The sequence below is a fragment of the Colias philodice genome, chromosome 8 (assembly GCF_061535455.1).
Source record: "Colias philodice isolate Cphi_HAF_F1 chromosome 8, ilColPhil1 Martin Lab GWU primary, whole genome shotgun sequence".
NCBI lineage: Eukaryota > Metazoa > Arthropoda > Insecta > Lepidoptera > Pieridae > Colias > Colias philodice.
Window position 1 is genome coordinate 10167053 of NC_143093.1, and position 23143 is coordinate 10190195.

General features: G+C 32.0%; 1 protein-coding gene and 1 long non-coding RNA gene across 2 annotated transcripts in view; one reads left to right on the forward strand and one right to left on the reverse strand.

The window, feature by feature from the left end:
- The first annotated feature begins 1293 nt into the window (after window positions 1-1293).
- LOC149486780 (uncharacterized) overlaps window positions 1294-23143 on the forward strand; it is a 44278-nt gene continuing 22428 nt past the window's right edge. The window contains exon 1 of the mRNA XM_089698516.1: window positions 1294-1433. Coding sequence (XP_089554642.1) covers window positions 1400-1433 — 34 coding nt within the window. The 5' untranslated portion in view covers window positions 1294-1399. The remainder of the gene's footprint in view (window positions 1434-23143) is intronic.
- LOC149486781 (uncharacterized) lies at window positions 21743-22366 on the reverse strand. The gene is made up of 3 exons (XR_016315934.1): window positions 22086-22366; window positions 21898-21959; window positions 21743-21823 (listed from the first exon to the last, which is right to left on the reverse strand). It is a non-coding gene; the product is annotated as an uncharacterized LOC149486781 (long non-coding RNA).

A 23143-nucleotide genomic window follows, 5' to 3' on the forward strand; every position in this document is an offset into this window, starting at 1 on the left:
ATCAAAATAGATAGACCTTGATGCTGAAGATTGTTGCATAAGCATTTCAAAAAAACAAAAAAAAAGGTGTGTGGTTTTATGAAACCACGGTAAAAGTGAAACTGTTCGAACGGTTCCGAACACTGCTTTGTGTAGCGCATGTCGCGTGCCGAGTAGGTATACCTACTCGGCAGCCGCGATACACGCGACATGCGCTACACAGACCAAAAAGTTTGAGACGATGTAATAAAAGTTTCACTTTAAAAAATATTGTTCTTTATGCCAGCCTAGAAGGTATTATTTTTCCATAAAGTTTATGTAAACAATAAAAATATATCAATGAATAAAAAATACATTTTCCTACAATAAAATCGGTTAAAATATGTCTGAATATTACTTAATACTTTTGTAATTGATTGATACACACATGAATAAAATATAATAATTATAATATTCAATCCAAAAAGTGTGAGTTTCCCGGAAAATTACATAAATAAATCAATTCGGTAGTTTATTGTAGTGTTAATTATTTATTATGAAATAAAATATATTTTATATTCTGTTTGTGTTCAAGCTAAATAAAAAGCTAGGTTCTCAGTAATATAAGTAAGTAATTACATTTTGCAGTAATTCATTTGAAAGCAAGATGAGAAAAATAGACAATCTCAGATGAAAGTATTTATTCAATGAACTTAAGATTAATTGTTTAAGGTTCGATAACGTCAATTATTTCTAGACATCTACAAAAACGATTTGGAAGATTTGAAGCTTTTTTTTGTACATTAGAGAAAACTATGCTGACTTTTTTGCTGAATTTTAATGTTAGTTACTTAATACTTATATGTATTATCATTAAATAATTTTATAGCTGTTTTTTGAATTTATTGCATCTTATAGAACTAGAAAGTAGCATGTTTCTGTATACATAACTAAATATAACTAAACAAAAAATAAAACAGAGAGACGCTTTTACTCATGAAATTTTGTATGTAGAGTTTGAATTAAATCTGCACGATTAAAATCAGTAGAAATCGAATGTTAAGGAATCGATTACCCACAAACATTTAACCATACAGATGAAGCTTATAAAAGCTTTATTAAAAACAAAAAATTCCAAAATCTGAAATTAGAATACCATCACGCACCACAAACTATCTATATCGGCTATGATTTGAAGCCCCCCTGTAAAAAAACAACCGAATCCATAGCCTAATCTATCCGCATATAAAACGCATTAAAAAAAAAAACAGTGACATATTTTATCTAATTATGCGATCGCGATAACGCCACGGGAGGGGCGCCCGCAGTCGGCATCCGACCTCCTTGCGCGACGGTTGTGTGCCTCTAGTGCGAGCGTACGAAACTTTTCATATGAGTGCCAGCTTTGTGTGTGTATAATGTGATCTTGTGTGTGTACAACATGACCGTGCTACTGGTTTTTGGACTTTTCGTTGGTGAGTTCTTTGGGGAAAATTAAATGAAAGAAAAGTAAAAATTGTGCGAATGTTGAAGTTGGAGGCAGTCGTGCTTATTTTAAAAATGTCTTGAGATGCCGCGTTTAGTTTTGTTATAAAAGAAAAGTATCTTTAAGAAATTGTATTAAAATAGGTACAGAGAGCGCGGAAGATGACTTATTAATATACAATGTTATTTTTTAATTTGAAATGGATTTTAATTTTTCTACGAGGTATTATTGTGTGATTTATCTTACTCAATTATATAGCACACACATAAAAGTTAATTGAAATATATGTAAAAGATTAAATTAAAGATAAACTTTGCGACGAATATAATAATAATTAGGTACCTATACGAATTACGAATATAATAAAAAGTTGCAATTTTATTATCGTGGGCAGAAAACATTTTTATTTATATATATACCTGCATATTGAGAACATTAATATCTAATTTTTTTATTTAAATAAGAGCTGATGACAATGGCTACTAATCCATTTATCATATTGATACTAGAAGACAATATTATCTGTTGAGGTAAGAGGACATTTTTGGTAATAATGAAATACAAATTAGGTGCACGATGTTATACAAAACATTAATTTAAATTAAGCTCAATCGCCATCAGATAGAAGAACTGGACACAATTTAAATGGATGCAACAAGAAGTCACCAGCTTTGAACAAAATTTAAATAGATCCAACTGGAAGTTACTAATTTTCAAATAAAAATAAAACCATCAAAATCGGATCACCCAGTCGAAAGTTACGAGGTATCAAACACAAAAAAAATACTGTCGATGGAGAACATCTTCCTTTGCTGAAGTCGGCTGAAAAATCAAACATCTATTAAAAATATATGTAATAATGTCTGATTTTATAGACCACAGGTGATTTAGAATAATCTCGTAGTTAAGAAGGGAGAACATTAATGCAAACTATTTGGATTTCTTACCATTTTCGCCAAATATAATCTTCTATACAATTTATAGCTTCTACCATCTACCTATAATATGTATGAAATACCTTCACATAAGTAGAGTCCTTTAAAATCTAATTTCCAATAAAAAAAGGTGGATTGAGCAACGAAAGCAATTTAAACGCTTTATTCAGAGAACTTGTACTTCTTCAGTATTAACGGGACCACCATTTTAAAGAGTATTAGAGGTAGGAGATAGTCAGCTGTACAGATGAAATGGATCCGCTAGTAACTAAGTATATTAGTATTTTTCTATACTGAGATGTAGAGGCTTTAAAATGTCACATACGAAACGAATTTAGCCTCAAAAGTTAATCAGTGTTATCTAATTTTAATTAGGCTTTACGATGCCAATAAGGGTAAGAAGGAGATTTAAAATTACAATAATATGAAGAACCCAGTTATAATGAATCGTTTAACAAAGCCTTCATTAAAAACATAATATCATTGTATAACGAAATTTAATAAGAAAACTGCTATTATCGAGAAGTAAGAAGGAAGCAAATATAGCGTGTTATAAAAAAGGACAAATGGTGGTCGATTTACCGGATTAAGTGTGATTACAGGTCATTGCCGACGAAGCGATCTTTTCTTTACGAGCTGTAAAAATATATTTGTTGGAAAACAAAACTTTAAATTATCTGGAAATTCTTTAAAATAAATGCTATAGCATGGAAAATTTATGAACGACGTAACTAGTGTGCTGATGTTTTCAGATAAATAGGTATTTAGGTATAATAATAATTTGTATATTACAATGTATTACACTCGCTTGGTAACTGGAAAAAATTATTGTACTAATCAATCTTAATATATCTGGTGTCACAATTTTTGTCCTCAGTGGACTCCTAAACCACTTAACCGATTATAATAAAATTCGCACACCATGTGCAGTTCGATCCAACTTGAGAGATAGGATAGTTTAAACATGTAGGTACCACGGGCGAAGCCGGGGCGGACCATAAGGACTATAATCTATCTTTGTGCCAAATTTCTGACAAATCCATCACCTGTTTTTATGTTTTAACAAACGTCCATTATTACGTTAATAATATTAGTAAGATGTTTATCTCATCTCTTGTAGTTATCTATACTAATATTATAAAGCTGAAGAGTTTGTTTGTTTGTTTGAACGCGCTAATCTCGGTAACTACTGGACCGATTTGAAAAATTATTTTGGTGTTAGATAGCCCATTTATCGAGGAAAGCTATATATGTATCATTTCGCTAAGACTAATAGGAGCGGAGCAATGCGGATAAAACCGCGGGGCACAGCTAGTTAGCTAATAAATTCTCTTCTAATACATTTGCTATTAGAGTCAGAGTACATTCGTCTTTCTGAATCTGGTCGTGCACGTTTGAAGTTATCTCCTGAACACCATTTACCTATCTCTAACTGGTTACATTTGCATTTAGTCCAAATTCAGGATGCTCCTGAAGATTTATAATAATCCGAACTGTTTGCTTTCAAATAGAGGTGAGGTCGAGTCGAAAGGCCAGGTTAAGCTAGCTTGTTAGTCAGTAAATAGATTCGTAGCTGGTTAGCTTGAATCAGCTGATGGGTTTCCTTTGTAGGTCAATTTCGGAGCATTTAATCAATCATTACTTCGAAAAAGAATACTTTTTAGTTTGCTTTGATTATATTGATATATGTAGTTAGTGATTTAACACCACATGGAAACTTCATAGGAAATTAAATCGTTTGTCATTATATTATCGTATCGCAAAAATTTTGTAATTTAAAAATAGTTATTATCATTACAATATGGAAAACTAATCAAATATTTATAACGTATTATAAAATGTACATTTTCATTTACGACGACATAGCTTTGATAAAATTCCATTACCTACCAAACTAATTGAGAATTTAATAAAAATTCGTTAATACAAAAAGTGCCAAACATGATAATGATATTGAATTTCAAGTTCGTTCCAGATATCGAGTTTAATCAGATTGAAGTAGGCGCTAATATCATCCTTAAAATCAACCTAAAGCTTACATTTTACTTATTTTGTAAACCCACACCACGGAGGATTAGGTGCTTCATAATCAACTTATATACTTTACGCTATTTCGTTAGAAACTCCAGAAAGACAACATTTTATTTGGAACTTCTAAAGCTTTAAATTCATCTATTGAGAGAAGGTTTCTACTTCAATTTAAACTCGATATATAAGATAAAAGTTAGCTGTTGTTTTTCAAGTCGTATCGTACGTGCTAGTTGAGATTTCAACTACCCTCCACAAGATTTAGTCTTTTACCACAGTAATGTAAACTATTTGTAGTATAAGGGTTTGAAACGACTTGTTTGTTGAAAAAAAAAACAGATGTATGGGCTGATTGTAGGTTTTTACATTTAAAATCTCCCATTTCGGATTTATTCGATGAATTTAGTTACCTACGCGAATGGTTTAAGGTAAATTTCACAACTTTCTGATAAAACCATCAAGATAGCCTGTTATGGCGTCGTGTTACATTTTGATTTATATTTTCATAAATTATTTGTCACTTTCATCTTATCTTTAGACGAAAAAGTTAAACGGAATATACCCAGGAGTTGTGAAAATGGCTATAAATTTGATAAAATCAAATAAGTCTTTAATAACGAATTAAAATAAAATTCAGCAAGTCATTCAGTTTTAAGTTCATAATGCGAAATAGCTGAACGCAGATTTGGAGAAATAAATCGAAAAATTATCACACAGGAAAACCATGCCTTAGATTAAAACTAAGAAATGAAATAAACTTTATTTGAGAACAACGAAACGTAGAATTAACGGACCGTGTCCCCGTAAACCGCTAGTTTCATATAAGTAAGCCCTTATAAAAACGCATTTAAAATTCATAACCCTACTTTTTGCAGTTGGGTAAATTCCGGTATTTTTACATCCGCACATAAGCATACTTGGTACGATCGCCGCATACTTTAATTAGCATTTTAATTAACGAGAATATTTATTAGGACTGCAATGTTCGTGCTTTATAGTTCCCCCTGTTAATGCTAATGTGTAAGAAGTGAGGATTTTTAATGGCTCTGAAGGAGGTTTTATGTTGATCACTACTAATAAGCTCTGTGTTGAAATGACCTTAATCGTTTTAGTTTTTCTTAAACTACTCCTTTTATGATTGTAACATTTTTGAGTCCTTGGTATTTTGTTGATTCTGCAATGTATTGGCAGTTATTAAAACTGCGATATAATAAAAAGGGCTGTGTTATTTTTTTTTGTGATCCGATTTGAAAAATTCTTTCAGTGTTAGATAGCCCCTTCATCGAGGAAGGCTATATATTAACATTACGCTAATACCAACAGGAGGGGAGCCACGCGAGTGAAACCACTGAGCGCAGCTAGTAGTTTATAAATGTATTATGTTTTTGTAATAAACCTCCACATAAAGATCATCACGAAAAAATATTTTACTCCTTATTTATATAACAAGTACACCTGCCTCAGACCTTTAATGATGACTTAAGATTTACCTCAAACAGGTTTAATTGTCACTTAAGAAGTTGTTGCCGGTTCTTCTGTGGTTTCCGAATCGGTGGTAAATGTTAAAAATATGTAGTGACGATTCAAAAGTGCTTCTAGAAGAAGTCTAATTGAATAAATAAATGTTTGAGTTTAAGAAATTCCATAGAATATAAAGTCACTCTAAAAGACAGTTCACATTTCAATTACTTCTTAATGTTACCTCACTCCACAGAAATGTTCAATAGTTAAAAATAAGGCTAAATCAAATTAATCTTTCCGAGTACTTTAAAATATACATTTAAATCATTTCATAAGTAATAACACAGAAGAAATTACCTAAAAGGTTTGTATTTACCCAACGATCGGGCATAATTAAATAATTTTTCCGCTTCCCTTTCTGGATTATTCTATTTATATAATGAAAACAAATTATCTCTTCGAGCATTTATCTGAATTAATTTGTAGCTAAAAACTTTTTGTATTACAGTTTGAATAAATAGCGTTTGCAAATTATCAAAATAAGCGTTAATTATGTTTGAAAAGTATTGGGATGGTGCAATTATGGTGCCCTCGAGAATAATTGCAATTAACAAAGAGTTCAATGTAATTTTGTATAGGTGTATATTTCTATAATGATGAAAAGCATTTTTAATTTCATTAATAGTGAATTGATTTGTATTGAACAAAGAGTAGAATTACTTCACATTTTATCATCTACTAGCTCACCTGCGGCTTCACCCGCTTTGTCTAAAACCTAATAAATTATATACTAAAACATTCCTCTTGAATCACTCTATCTATTTAAAAAATCGCATCAAAATCCATTGCGTGGTTTTAAAGATTTAAGCATACAAAGGGATAAGGGACAGAGAAAGCGATTTTGTTTTATACTATGTAGTGAAAAATGATTACTTCTAAATGTATAGACAACTATACATACTTTTGTGTGTTGAAGCTTTTCGTTTTAGAGGGTCATTACTCATTGGGTTCGAATCGACCTTTCCTTCCTGGCTATTCAATCACTTATTCGAGCTCTGAATTAAACGTGCAACTTATGTGAAGAGAATTTGGGCGACTATAATCAAAAGATTCGACTAGTCCTAGTCTTAAAAGTTTTAGTTATTTATTATTTTAAACGCCCGATATTATTATCGTATCTTGAGATGATAAGTCCTTAAGTTATATAAATGTAAAACTGTGATTTTTTTAAGAAGTGACTTGGTTAGTTAGACATAGCAGCTATGTTTAGTACATAGTAATAAAACATAGCTGCTATGTCTGTGTGTCCTATGTATGCTTCAATCTTTAAAACTATACGTAACGGATTATGAAGCGGTTCTTTAATAGGTAGTGATAGGTCTTGATGAAGATTTTGTATGTAATTCGTTTTCTACAAAGCGTGTGAAACCGCGCGCTCAAAATTCGCAATCAATAAATTTACTTCTATCCAACCATCGGATTTTGCTTGGATGGCTAGAATTTAGAAATCGTATAAAGATAATTGAGGAAAAATCTATGTAATATTTTTATTATAAAAAGCAAGTGTGCATTTATCCAACATTTTCCACGTTGCCGGCCATGTGTAAATTATAATGTAAAGGTGAGGCTTTTACACCGGCGTACATTGTTCAATTACTGTGAATTGAATTAAAAATTTCCACATATTTTTTCACGCGCATAAAAATGAGTGACAAAAGCATTTCAGAATGTGGCTGTGTGTGTGGGAACTGAATGTAATTAGATTTGAGTGTTCAAATTTTGATTATTGAAGTGAAACTTCTTTATCGGGGGTGGACAAAAATTTTGTGAGACATTTTTTGCGTTACGGCGCGCGCGTGACATTTTTGCGTTACGCCGTACTCGTGACATTTTACTTAGGTGTAATTATGGTATTTATTTTACTAAGTTATTTAAAATTAACCTCACTTTTTGATTGTATTTTTCAATTTTTTCAATTTTATTATAATATGTATAGATACACTAGCACGTGGGTGGAATTATGTATAAATTTTTTCTAATACTTGAATGTTATTGTGGTACATATTTATTTTTCTAATTCTAAAATATTTACAGTTATTCTCAGTTTTTGATTGAATTTTTTAAAACACCAACACGTGGGCGTGATCATGTTATTTATTTTTCATCTCTGTCTTAATATGTATATATTATGTACTATGTGCGTCATTAATTTCGGACTGTTTCGAGATTTGGTGCAAAATAAAACAGTGTGTAAATAAAATTAAACAATTGAGTAAAAGTATAATTTCATAGATAACACGTTGAGAAGATCCCTGTATAAATATATATACATTTCTTGTATAAATACATACATAATATGCCTATAGATCTTTACTCAATTGTTTTATTTTATTGATTTTTTACAAATTTTATTTACACACTATTTTATTTTGCACCAAATTTCGAAACAGTCAGAAATTAATGACGCACATATTATATTATATACGTTTTAATATAGAATATTTTTTATTTTACAACCTTTACAACTTGATCATTAGAAATTTATTACCTCTATTGTTCGAACAAAAATAAGTTACCGACTTTAAGAACGTGCCGACAATGTAAGTACACAATTGTTTCTTAGAAAACATTTTAGGAGTATACGATAATAAATCTATGACTCACGTAAACACGTGTTTGCTTGATTGGTGTCAGGTGTTCAATTATAATTTTATGAATTCAAAATTTATAAGAATAAACCTCAAACTCTCTGTCCAATCAAAATCCGCCTAAGTCGAACTCCTTTATAAGCTGAAAACGGCAGTGGCCGGCGTAAATATTCAAATAGGTAGCGAGGAGCGAAGCGACGAGCATCTTAGGTTAACTTTTGAACTACCGCACGAGCCGAGCGAGCGAAGCGAGCGAGTTGCAGCAGCGGCCGGTGTAAATATTTAAGTAGGTAGCGACGAGCGTGTGACTAACGTATTTCTTTAATATTGTATATAGTAAATTATTTTTTGAAAAATAAGGACATAAAGAAGTTTCACTTCTTACGTGTGTACTCTAGTACACGCACACATTTTTTTTATAGACCCCTAGTATCCCTATTATTGGTTAAAAGTTCCGTTTGAAATATTGGTAGTAGTTACATTATTTCCGGCTCATAATTGTTAATTTATTCCTTTAAAAAAACTTGATTCTTTTTTTTGTCTTAAATCTAATTCTTATATTTCTAATATATATTATAAAGGCGAAAGTTTGTAAGGATGTATGGATGTATGGATGTATGGATGTTTGTTACTCTTTCACGTAAAAACTACTGACCCGATTACAATGAAATTTAGCACACATATAGAGGGTAACTTGGATTAACACATAGGATAGTTTTTATCCCGGAAATCCGACGGGAACGGGAACTATGCGGGTTTTCCTTTGCAAACGCGGGCGAAGCCGCGGGCGGAAATCTAGTTTCTTATAAATGTTGATATCGTAATAACATCTCCTTGGTTTAATTTCAATGCTCTATAGTCTGTACCAATAGGAAATAGGTATTCCTAAAAATATAGGAGAATTAATATGGGAAAATGTATGATTGCTCTCCACACCAAATCAAACTGTAGAAAGAAGGTGCAATCTCTCTGAAACGAGTTATAATTTTGCAACTTCCCAATTCGAAGGTGATTTTTATTTCGACGAGAAAAATTTCTTATACATACTACAAATATACTACACTCACAATCTAGTGAGATATACATTTTAACCCGACTACGAAAGAAGGTTATGTTTTCAACTGTATGTATGTATAGGTATTTTTTGGCAGGCCCTACAGCCAAAACCGCTGGGCGGATTTTGGATGTGTCGTTGTACCTAATCATCCGAATTATGGTTGTGACATAGCCTACATAAATTAGCAGTCGGGTTTTATAATTCTTGTAACCGTAAGTTTCCGTTTCCCCACAAAAACTTCTGTAAAATTTACCTTAAATACGTACTGATCAAATAGACATCAAAACGAACTTTTATCCTTGACAAAATGTTAAACGTTAAATATTATACATTACCTTTCGAATCAAGGACAATCTAGTCTAGTAAAAGTCTCACGGAACTGGCTCAGTTACTATTGAAGTTTTCGTCTTTATTACTCTCTTCAGATTTCCAAAGGAATGGACCTAATTTCCCCTTTTATTCAGTGGAATGAAAAGGAGGCTGCTTTAACATTTTTTATACTGAATGATAAAATTTAATGATGTTTTATGAATGAAATGAATGCGATATAATCTAGGTATTACTTGGGGACATGTAAATTACAAAAGTAAGGGATTTGAATGATGTTCTTAATTGGTATTTCATTTTTTACTTGGGATTTTAGGGGTCGTTTATTTCAAGCTTATATTATTTTGCTTGATGATATATTAATTATTATGTATTTAGGCGTTGACACGAGTTTTTATTTGGCTCTACTATGTTTCGGAAGTAATAGAATTTGGTTATGGATGTGACTATTACAAATTACAACACTACATACAATAATTCTATTGTATGTGTTTTTTCCATAAAACGTGTTTTTAGTGATACCATAAGATACACACAATAATACCTACAATTTTTATTGTGGTCTACCTCCTTTTTGATTACGTAATTCCAATGAGTTTTTATTTCCAAATTCAGTAGTATTTGTTTCTACACAATCAAATTGAAGATATATCTGGTATAACCAACTTCGAAAAACGTTTCCGATCTATGTTCCACTGTATTTATATTTTTTTATATATTATACTAGCTTTCCGCCCGCGGCTTCGCCCGCTTTGTCTAAAACATAATAAATTATATTATACTAAAACCTTCCTCTTGAATCACTCTATCTATTAAAAAAAACCGCATCAAAATCCGTTGCGTAGTTTTAAAGATTTAAGCATACATAGGGACATAGGGACAGAGAAAGCGACTTTGTTTTATACTATGTAGTGATAGTGATATAGCACATAAACGGAATATAGGACGTATTCAACACCTTCCTAACAAAGCGACAAAAGTATATAAAATAATATTCACTATTCCCAATACAGACAGACGTTTCCATTCAATTTAGAGCATTTTAACCCCATTCGGGAGCAGCGAAAGGCTGACGTGGCCTTTAAAATCAGTCGATAAGAGCTCTTTGTAAACTCACCTCTGGTAATAAATGGCTTCTAGAAATTTCTTCACGTAACTGAAGCGATTTGGTAAAATATAGGTCGTGATGCGATTCTTAACGAATCAGCCTTTTTTAACGAGCTGAAGATGTAAGTAAATGTGATTTTTCTGAAATCTTATTTGTAGCTTGCAATTGAAGAATTGAGTTCATATTCTTAAGTTGTTTCTCTCTTTTTTAATTCATCCTAGGGAAGGAACAGGTCCCCTTAATACAGGTTATACCTAGTAAGGGGGCCTGAACCCCAATCTATTGTAACATGTTAATGTATGAATTCAAATAAAGATTTTTTTTATATCTTAATCTTATCTTAATAATATTATAAAGGCGAAAGTTTGTATGGATGTTTGTTACTCTTTCACGTAAAAACGACTGAACCGATTACAATGAAATTTAGCACACATATAGAGGGTAACTTGGATTAACACATAGGATAGGTTTTATCCCGGAAATCCCACGGGAACGGGAACTATGCGGATTTTCCTTTGAAAACGCGGGCGAAGCCGCGGGCGGAAATCTAGTTTTTTTATATTTATACTTATTATAAAGGTGAAGGGTTTGTTTGGTTAAAACTATTTGTAGCATGTAATTAAAGAATTAAGTTCATATCTATAGGTATCTATATATTATAAAGCTGAAGAAGAGATCTCAGCCCCCCTAGACAAGTGGCTTTCTATTAGCGTAAAGTTCAATAGAATAGATTATGAATGTATGAGATTGACGTTTGATTACGACGAAGACGACGATTGATTACATCAATCTCATACATTCATAATCTATTCTATTAAACTTTACACTAATAGAAAGCCACTTGTCTAGGGGGGCTGGACCTATGAGTCATTTTGAAAATTATTATTAGTTAGTCCATTTATCGGGGAAAGCTATAGGCTATATAACATCGCGGTAAGTCACTTAGGAGTGGAGAAATGCGGGTAAAACCATGGGGCACAGCTAGTTGGAGATAACATCCGCGTAAGTAGATTATGGAATTAATTTAGAGAAAGATCGTCTATATTGAATATGAATAAGACTATTTTAATTACGTTTACAAACTCGGATATTATTTCTACCTCAATACGCTCCAATTATTTTGTAATAATAAACACGGAATAAACAATAACAAATAATTAAAACTCCCTGAAATAATTTGTGGAAATTAATAATTTTAGAAGATTTTGTAAGTGGGCGTCGAGTATGCTTCTGAAAAAATTAGGTCATGTCCACACCCTTGCAAAAGATCAACGTTATAATGACACCGACAGTCGTCTTTTTTACAGAGTCCAGTTACCAGTTTTATAGCAGTATTATTTCCAGTGTGGGAAAGTGATGGCGCTGGATGACCTATATAGCGCTGTCCTTTTCCCACACTGGATACGGCTAAAATATCATGGTACAGGGGCAGAGTTCTTATTACATCTCTAATACCTTTTGAGGAAACATCATATTCATGACTGTTTCGGAAGCATATAAGCGTAGTAAATAGTAATGCTTTACTCGAAGCATGTTTGGGTTTTTATAGTATAAAAATGTGTTTTTCTGAATGGAAATGCATTAAGAATACAAAGATCATAAAATATGTGAGAGGTATGTTTATTAATTTATTTTTAGATCCTATCATATATAATGTTATAGTTCGATAAAGTCTCCAAGAAGGCCATAATATTCTATTCTTTCTATGAATACTGATACCTACATAATATTTTGAAGTAGAGGATATATATCTCGGAAATGACCGCTGCGTGACATCCTCAAGCTTAAGTACGTGACGGACGGAAGAAACTATATATTCTTTTATTAACACGTTTATTTCCCGAGAAAAATGTGTACATTAACTCTGATTTAGCCCACTCTCTCTGTCTCAAGTGAAACCGCGGGCTATCCAATTTGAGGGCACATTTATTTGGGTTGCCCTATCGATCTTCGTGATACCCGCAATAAAAATAAATTGAACATATTATATAGGGGTGACCGTTATATTGTATTTATTACTAGCTATGCCCCGCGGTTTCACCCGCATTGCTACGCTCCTGTTGTTCTTAGCGTGATGATATATAGCCTATAGCCTTCCTCGATAAATGGGTTATCTAACACCGAAAGAATTTTTCAAATCGGGCCAGTAGTTCCTGAGATTAGCGCGTTCAAACAAACAAACTCTTCAGCTTTATAATATTAGTATAGATATTGTTAGCACGGTGTTTTGAGAATTAAGACGTGTGTGTGTGAGAGTGTTGTATGAGCTTGTAGATCTAAAGTGTACCTACTCGGTTGCAGGGCCATAGGTACGTTTTAGGCTGCTGCGCCCCCTATGACAGTGATAAGTGATCTGTTAGCTGATAGCTCTATTGTCATTGGAAGATGTTATAGAAGAGCCTATACACATTACACATATTATGTATGTACATAAAGCCGGTAAAGCACCTGATGCATATATACACCCTTGCAGCTGCTGCTTTTCTTCCTCTGCTATAAAAAATCATCGACATCCATTGGGTTACTATGTACTACGTACTAGAGAGGGCATCGCTACTACACTATTTGTAACACGAGTTAGAGCCAAGCGTTTCAAACATCGCGTATATCTATGACTAACTAGCCGCCCCGCACCGCGCCGCGCTTGTCGCACAGATTTTGTTCGTGGTGTCCTCTCTATACGTAGTAATAATACCTCAATGTCCACATCACAAACTTTGCATACATAATATACATATTCGCATATGTTACAAGCTACCGATTACAGGTGAGTTTAATTTAGTGATAAGTAAGATTAGCCTGTTAAAAATTTAAAAGTTTATATCAATGAAAGTGAAAATTACTTTAGCCCACTCACAGTAATCCAAACGGATAGCTATACTTAATTATAAATTAAACATTTTATAATGAAAAAAATACATCATGATACCACGCAATATGAATTATTAATAGACCGGGAGATATTGACACAAAATTTCGAGTCATTTGTAACAGGATGGCGGTTCTACAGGGGTCTTAGTACGCAATGACAAAAAGAAAAATGATGGTGTGAACGCTGGTACCGGCGGCTTAGTCGCGTGGGCGTTAGTCGAACTCGTCGGAAAAATAGCGAAAGTCAAACGATTTGTAACACAAAAATTTTAGAATTTACCGATAGCCCAATCGTTTGACTTTCGCTATTTTCCGACGAGTTCGACTAACGCCCACGCGACTAAGCCGCCGGTACCAGCGTTCACACCATCATTTTTCTTTTTGTCATTGCGTACTAAGAACCCTGTAGAACCGCCATCCTGTTACAAATGACTCGAAATTTTGTGTCAATATCTCCCGGTCTATAATGTCTTCTTACTCATTAAGTTAATTTAGGCCATAAAATTCAATTCCATTGAAAATGTAATAGAATTGAAAAAAATGAATGAAATCTTTAAAACAATAATTATTATAAAATACAGGTACTCAAATACAAAGCAGAGTGAACAACATTTGAAACAATAGAAACATTAAAGTCAAAATTCCCGTAATATTTCTTAACCCAAGGGAATGAGAAGTTTTTCAATATTTCAATGTTCCATTTAGACTTGTAACAATTTACTTAATATTAAATAACTTGGTAAAGTTATGTGAATAGTTTATGAGATAAATGAATAATTAAATTGGTTTTATTCATGAATGTCCAGTTTCGGATGTGTTGCTTTTCAAGAGGAAGAGATAAACTGTTTCGTAAATTTGATGGTGTCTTAGAATGTATAATAATATTATTGTGTTGTTTGGTTGCAATAAATCTTTTTGTATTGTATTGTATTGTAATTAATTATAGTTCGTTTCAAATAAAAAAAATGTCAAATTCATGTAAATTAAAGTTGTTCATTTGTAATTATTTAAACATGCTGTCGTGTCCTACCTAATAAAAAAAATGTGTGCGTGTACTAGTGTACACACGTTAAGAAGTGAAACTTCTTTAGGACCTTATTTTTCAAAAAATAATTTACTATATGCAACTTTACAGAAATACGTCAAATCACGCGTGGTAGGGATAAGACAAAGATGGCGCGTAACGGAAAAATGTCACGCGTAACGAAAAAATGTTACACTAAATTTTTTTCCAACCCCGATAAAGAAGTTTCACTTCAAATATTGTTATATTATATTATTAGTTTACTGAATCTGTACTTGCTAAAAAAAATTATATACCAAGTGCGCAAACCTTTTCAAAAGAAATACATTTTTAAGCAACATACTTACCATACATTTTAGTAAATAATCAATTCTACCTCATAAACTATATTATAAGTTCATTACTTGCAAATAAGATTTTTCTCCAATAATTCTTACAATGTTCTGACGAACAATCTAAAAGAACGCAGAACAGTCACACAACCATATACACCGTATAAAGCTCTGAAAGCGTATAAAGTTCTGAAGTTAGCATCTATACTAATATTATAAAGCTGAAGAGTTTGTTTGTTTGTTTGTTTGTTTGTTTGAACGCACTAATCTCGGGAACTACTGGTCCGATTTGAAAAATTCTTTCGGTGTTAGATAGCCCATTTATCGAGGAAGGTTATAGGCTATATTTCATCACGCTACGGGCAACAGGAGTGGAGCCACGGGGGTGAAACCGCGCGGAGCAGCTAGTCACAAATATACGGGTTGAATGGGTTGAGATTTTTCTTAGTTCCAAGAACTTTATTAGCTCTAAGCTTTTGTTGTTTGACTTTACCTCTGGAACTCTTCAATGTGACTTTTTGTCTTTTGATAAAAGCAGAATTAATACTGTAAAAGTAATTATGAAATGTTTACATTTTCTTTGACATTAAATTGAAATTTAACTGTACCATATTTTTAGTATCGTATTTTTTTTAATATCCATTTAAGCTTTACTCATATTTTTATGTTTGTAGTGACACAAGAGACTCGAGACTAAATTAATGAAACAAAATTGTATGTTAAACCACATGTGAATAGTATAATGTTTTCTCATAATATTACCTCTTTATATGTACGAGTATATACAATTTTTAGCTCTATATAATAAAACTTCTTCATACGGTTGAAAATGTATATATACAGTGTATGTTTTAATGAGGTAACATCTGCCAGGTCAGCTATTATTAATATATTTTCACTTTTTAAGCCGTAAATCGGTGTAAGGCTTGACTCTGCACCCGGGCTTGATCCGCTGCGAAAAGTAAAAGCACTTACGAAGATTTTCCTCAACGATTATACCTCCATTTATAATATATTCAAGACGTTAATTCCTTATCCGAAGTATGAATGTTTAATGCACAAATGGAAAGAGTAGGTTGCGATCAAACAGATATAAAGCTTAACACTCTTAATTGCATCTGTTTTAAGAATTGTTTTTGGGTAAATCGGTTTAGTGTTAACTGGTGTTAATACAATTATCTTCTTCTTAATCGTTGTTCTTTTAAATTCGCTTTTATACGTTTATAAAGATATATTGGACCGCGTTTTTGAGATCGCGTGCACATACATTTTCTTATATTGTTTTTCTGCAATTATAAGTAGCTCACGCCCGTTGCTTCAGTCGAGTAGTATTCAAATAAAAAGTATAGTAAAAAAGTAGCTGTTAATCTAGACTATATCTGTACCAAATTTCTTACAGTGGGTTGTTTTGAATGATAGAGTAAAACACATATATTCTTATCGTAACTACCTTTAACAGTCTAACAAGTTTTCTAGAATATTATCAATAATTTGGACACAAAATGTGTCAAAAACAATATGCAATATGCGTGTATATGTATAACATTACAACAAGGATAACCACAAACCCCACAAATGTACATAACAATTAACCGTACCCCAAAAGGAACCACAGTATAATTATAATCCTATCTCATTCATTCATACATTGAATAGAACAACACACTATTTTTGTTACCTTTTTTTCGACTCTGCATTCATACATACATACATGTTCACAAAAGCCGCGGTTTTCCGTACCCAAGTTTTTAATTATTACGCCTGTGTCTGCGATATTACAGAGTTTGTTTTGCAAACTATAAATTTTATTTTTGTTCCCAACGTTGCAAAGATGCTACGGAATTTTATCTCGCGGAATATTGTTGTTTTTTCAGCGAATATTTCTTGAGAAATGTGATCCGATGCTATGGGATCAATAAGCGGAAATTAACGCTTAGTTTTATATAAAAAATTGTAGAGTACTTAGGTAATTGATGTTTTAAAGATAATTTTGTTGGATCAGATATCGTTAGACATATAGGTAGCGGAACCTCGTTAAATATGGTTTCCCGTATTAAATTTCTTGTAATATACTTTGTTAAAATCATTATTTATTATATTCTACATGAAACGCTATGCTAAATTTCAACCAAACCCTTATATCACACGCATATATTATACTAGTTGCGCTTCGCGGTTTTACCCGTGTGGTCCCGCTCCTGTTGGTCTTAGCGTAATGATATATTATATCTATGGGCTATCTAACACCGAATTTTTTTCAAATCGGACCAGTAGTTCCTGAGATTAGCACGTTCAAACAAACTCTTCAGCTTCATAATTTTAGCATAGATAAAGCCTACAAATAGTTACAGATTAGTTCTTAAGTAATCATTAAAAAACTCAATGATTCTAAAAAATAAGAGTAATTCCGATTCACACTCATTCAATTGAACCCATCTGTCCAATCTCAACTTTTCTAACTTCAGATTGAAACTTTCCTTAGTTATTAGCCTTCTTTTATGTTACACATACAACTCTCAAACTTTGCTCATTAATAATGCTTCATGTTAATTACTTTTGATTTTGAGCAACTCAAGTTTTGTATATTTGTATATAGAGGTATATATTATACAGGGTTAGTTTTCAATGACCGGCCCAATTTTCAGAAATGGTTCAGAATCGATAACATTTTCGATCTAATGAAAAAAAAAAACGTTTTTTTTTAATTAGATTTCATTCCTGTCCGCCACTAAAAAGCGAACGTTTGGACATTACAAAAGCTCAATAAAATTCAGTTCAACAACCTAGATAGGTAGAAGTTAGCACACACATAAATTTGGCGATGCGCGCACGCACACAAGTGCATTGATTCTCAAATAAGCTTATCGCGTGTTTACGATTTAGGAAATTTTTAAGACATTTTCAAATGAATGCTATTCTTTTTATTTTTTTTTATTCGATCTTAATTTTAAATTTTGGCTGGTCATTGAAATCTAACCCTGTATAGAGATAACATAGAGCTCATTATTCGTTTTCTCATTGTAATAAATAGTCTGGATTACTTATTACAAAACTTAACGTCTAACATAAGGTTTCGGTAATAAGCGGCAGGTCTAATCCATACTAATATTATAAATGCGAAAGTAACTCTGTCTGTCTGTCTGTTACTCAATCACGCCTTAACTACTGAACCAATTTGCATGAAATTTGGTATGGAGATATTTTGATACCCGAGAAAGGACATAGGCTACCTTTTATTACGAAATATGTACCACGGGCGAAGCCGGGGCGGACCTCTAGTTATAAATAACTAGAGCTAGGTCTAATCTATAGTCCGCGGCTAGACTCGCTGATATCTATTATCTACAAAGCAAATTCTTGTTTACAAAATATAATATTATGCCATTAGGTGGGTATTAACAATTTTAGTCAGTACTTTCAACAAAAAAAGCTACCGAAAAGACCTGGTACCTATTTACTCTGTTTAATTTATCAATTATTATTATACTTAGGGACAAATTTTATTTAAAATTTCTCGCTGAAAATAGCAATTCTAACAAAATAGCTACCAACTTACAATGATAATAAAATCTATTTGTAAAGACGTTGTCGCTAAAAAAGAGTCATTATAAAAGCGCGCGAAAATATAAAACATTCTCTATTTTCTATTAATATTCGCACAAATTACGATGCAACTACACAGCGCAATTTTCTCTCAATGGATGCGAAACAAAGGGAAATAATTTGAAAATTTTTCTAAGGAAAAACACCTTATAGATTAAAAACATCTTCCTTCCGTAGTCCTTTGTGCTTTCTGTTGCTAGAGCGTACTCTATTGTCGTTTACTCATGTTTTAAAAAGTTATATTTGTAAATACGGAATTTTATCCCTTTGTTCGAAAGTATTTAAGTTTGTTTTTTTATAAAATACTAACTGCGCCACTCCTGTTGATATTAGCGTAATGATATATAGCCTTCCTCGATAAATGGGCTATCCAACAACGAAATAATTTTTCAAATCGGACCAGTAGTTCCTGAGATTAACGCGTTCAAAAAAACATTCTACGGCTTTATAATATTAATATTATTAAAGTATAGATTCACGGTGTATTTCCCGGGAACTTCATCAAGTATTGCACGCCTCATAAGCGAAGCGTTGAGGTGGGTACTACTGTCACTTCGCGCAAAACATCTGATTTTTCAAACTTAAAATGTCTTTATGTATCATACATTGCACTTGTAAGATAATACATACACACACATATTAAGAAAAAACACTATTTTTAACGTTCATGATATTTTTGATGTCATTTTTTTGTTATTTAAACTAGTTAAAAAACAGTTTAAAAAAGTTCTGTCTTGGACGTCCGTGTGTCTGTATGTGCGGATCCTTTTTCTTGTTAACACGATAGCGACCGAAATACTTTACTAATCGAGTCTTTTTTTTTCTCTTACGCTTGAGTATGCTCAGGAATAGAACCCTTTCATTTTTCAGGGTCTGATTCGTTGTGGTTTAATTGTTATTAAATAAACAAAAATAATAATTAATAAATATTTATTAAAAAAAAAATTATGAGGCGTGCACTTTTGGATTTTCCAAATTATTTTTTTTAATTATTAATCTACAATATTTATAGTTGCTCAGGTATCTTTTTGGTTTCCTCGAATTCAATTTTCTGCTCATTTTCAGTACCAGTGAATTACTTTAGTGTTTTAAAAATTATTTAATGCGAGTTGATTTTTCTTAATATTTCGTATTATAGCAATTTGTAAAGTATTTAATGAAATGATTCCGTTATAAGGTATAATTCATTAAAATAAGGAAAAAGCATCCATCGTTTTCTTTTAGGTTATGAATTCTACATTTTGTAGTATCTGATAAATTTTAAAGATAATTGCTACTTTTTTGTCATAATTTAGCCCAATTTCATGAATTAAACTTTTAAATATTAAAGGAAATAAACAAGCATGTTTACTCTCAGGTTATTATTGTTTTATATTTAATATAATTTATTCAAGCCAACAATTGGCACAAATAAAACAAAACAAAACCATATTATTTTAAATGTATTCGTTATAGGAATGTCTTGTGCAATTAATACATTAAGAAAAACATTACATTTTAATAGTTACATAGAAAGTATCCTTTCTTAATAAATTATAGGGATTAAACGTAAGATTTTTCACAGAATATTGCTTAAGACGATACACAAAAAAAAATTCACTGCTTGGTGGGCGGAGTCTAATAGCTCGCTATCGCGAACGCGGGTGTGCGCGAAGTCATTCTTGCAAACTCGCCGAGCTGCCGCTGGGCGACTCGGGACAAACATGTATGGAGTCGTCATACAGTTATAATATTGTTATACATATATTTAATTGTTGATTTATTGGTTTTATTTTCTTGCTTATAAACAAATAATCTTCTTTTTAACTACTACTTAGACATTATTAATAATTATTATTATTTCGTAATGTTTACTTTATTACAAAATAATACAGGTTATAAATAATCTTTAAAATAACAAAAAATAATTGTTACTCTGAAAAAATGAAATGGTACTCAATAACGCGGACTACTGAATTGATTTAGATAGAATTTGATGCTGACGTAGATATTACATCATGCCCAGAAATGAAAGGTACTATTTCTGAAAGAAGTTATAAACCCTAATTCTTCTCAGTCAAAGTCAAGAGTGGAGGATAATACAGTAAAACTGATGCGAAACTTTGGATGTTAATTTGTATATTTTTTTATTAGTTGTTACTTAATCACGTCAAGACTACATTACCAATTTTGATAAAATGTAAAATATCCGAACTGAACACTTCTGTGCGATAAAACATAATTCACGATATAAACTAATTCCACGCGGGCAAAGCCGCGGTCGGAATGATATTTTTTTAAATAAAAAAATTGTTTAAAAAAAAACACAAAATATATTGACGCATGTATTTATTTTTTGCACTCTATTATAATTGTAATTATTCATTACAAATAATCAAAATAAAATAGCCAGAACAAAGTTAGGCCCTGGTAGGGTAGGTAGGCAGGTACAGCAATGTGAGACGAACACTGGCTTATTTATACCAATAATAATGTATTATAAACATTAAATTAAGTTTACTTTCTAACAACAAAAATACATAATATTAGCTAATGTGAAAACGAATCAACCAATCATCCCACAACAATGAAATGTGCACACAAATATTCATCCAAATCGGTTCATGTGATTAGGAGGAGTGACTGCAGCGCCATCTTCCGGGCCCAATTATGTTTCCAGATCACCCAGGAGCTCAATTTAATATACTTACACAAAATTTTTCGAAATGAAAACTCACATTACTATGTAAATATGAATATAAACCTGTTTTAGTACTAAGCAATTTCCCGCACAGGTGTAGTAAGTATAAATGAAATAAATATCAACATCAAATTCTTTATACAACATACGTATTTACCACCTACTAAGAAATGTAATTCTTGAAATTTTTTCGTATTTTTTTAAAATAAAAACTACTCCAATGAGCTCCTGTTCCATATTACGTCCACCATACTTCCACTAAGTTCACCATGATTTTTTATTTCTTTGCACTTTGTTGCTTTTTGCTAAAAATGGAATCATGCGATAAAACCAGTAGAGCGTTGATAACATACATTTTTGACTGAATAAAGGTACTTACGAAGGAGTGGGTTCACATTGTGAACAATCAGTGGGTTTATTTTCCTTCTGGATTCCGGATTTCTGAAAAGATTATCTATGCTATAAATGAAAAAATCTTACACATTCGTTATGTACTTAAAACAGGGGTACATAGCAAACATCGTCTATAATACAATTATCATCAAATTTAAAATAAAACCAACTTACTTCATTAATTTGTTCCAATTGTAAGCATTCTTTTTCCTCCAACCTTTATGTTTCTTCTTCTTATTTTCTTTATTGTCCCCATTTGTCTCATTTTGTCTTATCGTGTTGTCACCCTTTTTTACGATTGCGCGAGCGACACAAGTTCCCCGTGTGACGGCCGTAGCGGGAATGACTCGTGCAGCGATCGGGGTAGGAAGGTACAGGGCGGCTCTCGCTATATTGGCTGGTCGCGCGCTAATTTCAAGTATTTCTTGTTTATTTAAAAACTATCGCATATTTCAAAATTCTAACTCGGTAGACGTATAGGTTGTATATTTTATAGCTAATATCCAAAAAGTCGTAACTTTACGTTTGTTATTTTGAAGATGCCAGAGATTAAAAAAAAATAACAATGAGAACTTTGTATTTTTTTTCTATCGAGAAAATATCATGGAATCATGTTTCTAAAACGGTAGACGTATTGTGTTACTATTGAACTTTCTTGTCAAGAATTTTCATCACGACAACTTTAATAATATAAAAATTACGAAGGTTTAAAAAGGGCCGTATATGTTAGAAAAATTAATTCATCGCCTTAAATAATTTAAAAGTCTAGTCACGGTTGATGTCACTCCCAGAAAGTCTTCAAACTCCTAAAATATGTATTCAAAAACTTGTAATTCTGAGAAAATATTTCAAGTGAAACATAATATTATTTGTGTTTATATTTTTTAACAATTTTTTCTTGAACGAAACGACAATAGAATTTATTGAATGAATGAATGAAATGAATTTATTATATACTAGCGGTCCGCCCCGGCTTCACCCGTGGTACATATTTCGCAATAAAAGGTAGCCTATGTTCTTTCTCAGGATCTAAAGATTAGATGTGCCAAATTTCATCAAAATCGGTCCAGTAGTTTATGCGTGAAAACCATACATACATACATACAAACCTTTCCTCTTTATAATATTAGTATAGATTTTTGGAAAGAAAATGGGTGAATCCGTAGTGGCTCGAATTTGTCGACGTGGTATGTTTGTTTTTCGGTAGATATTCACTCTGTTAATTTTATTTA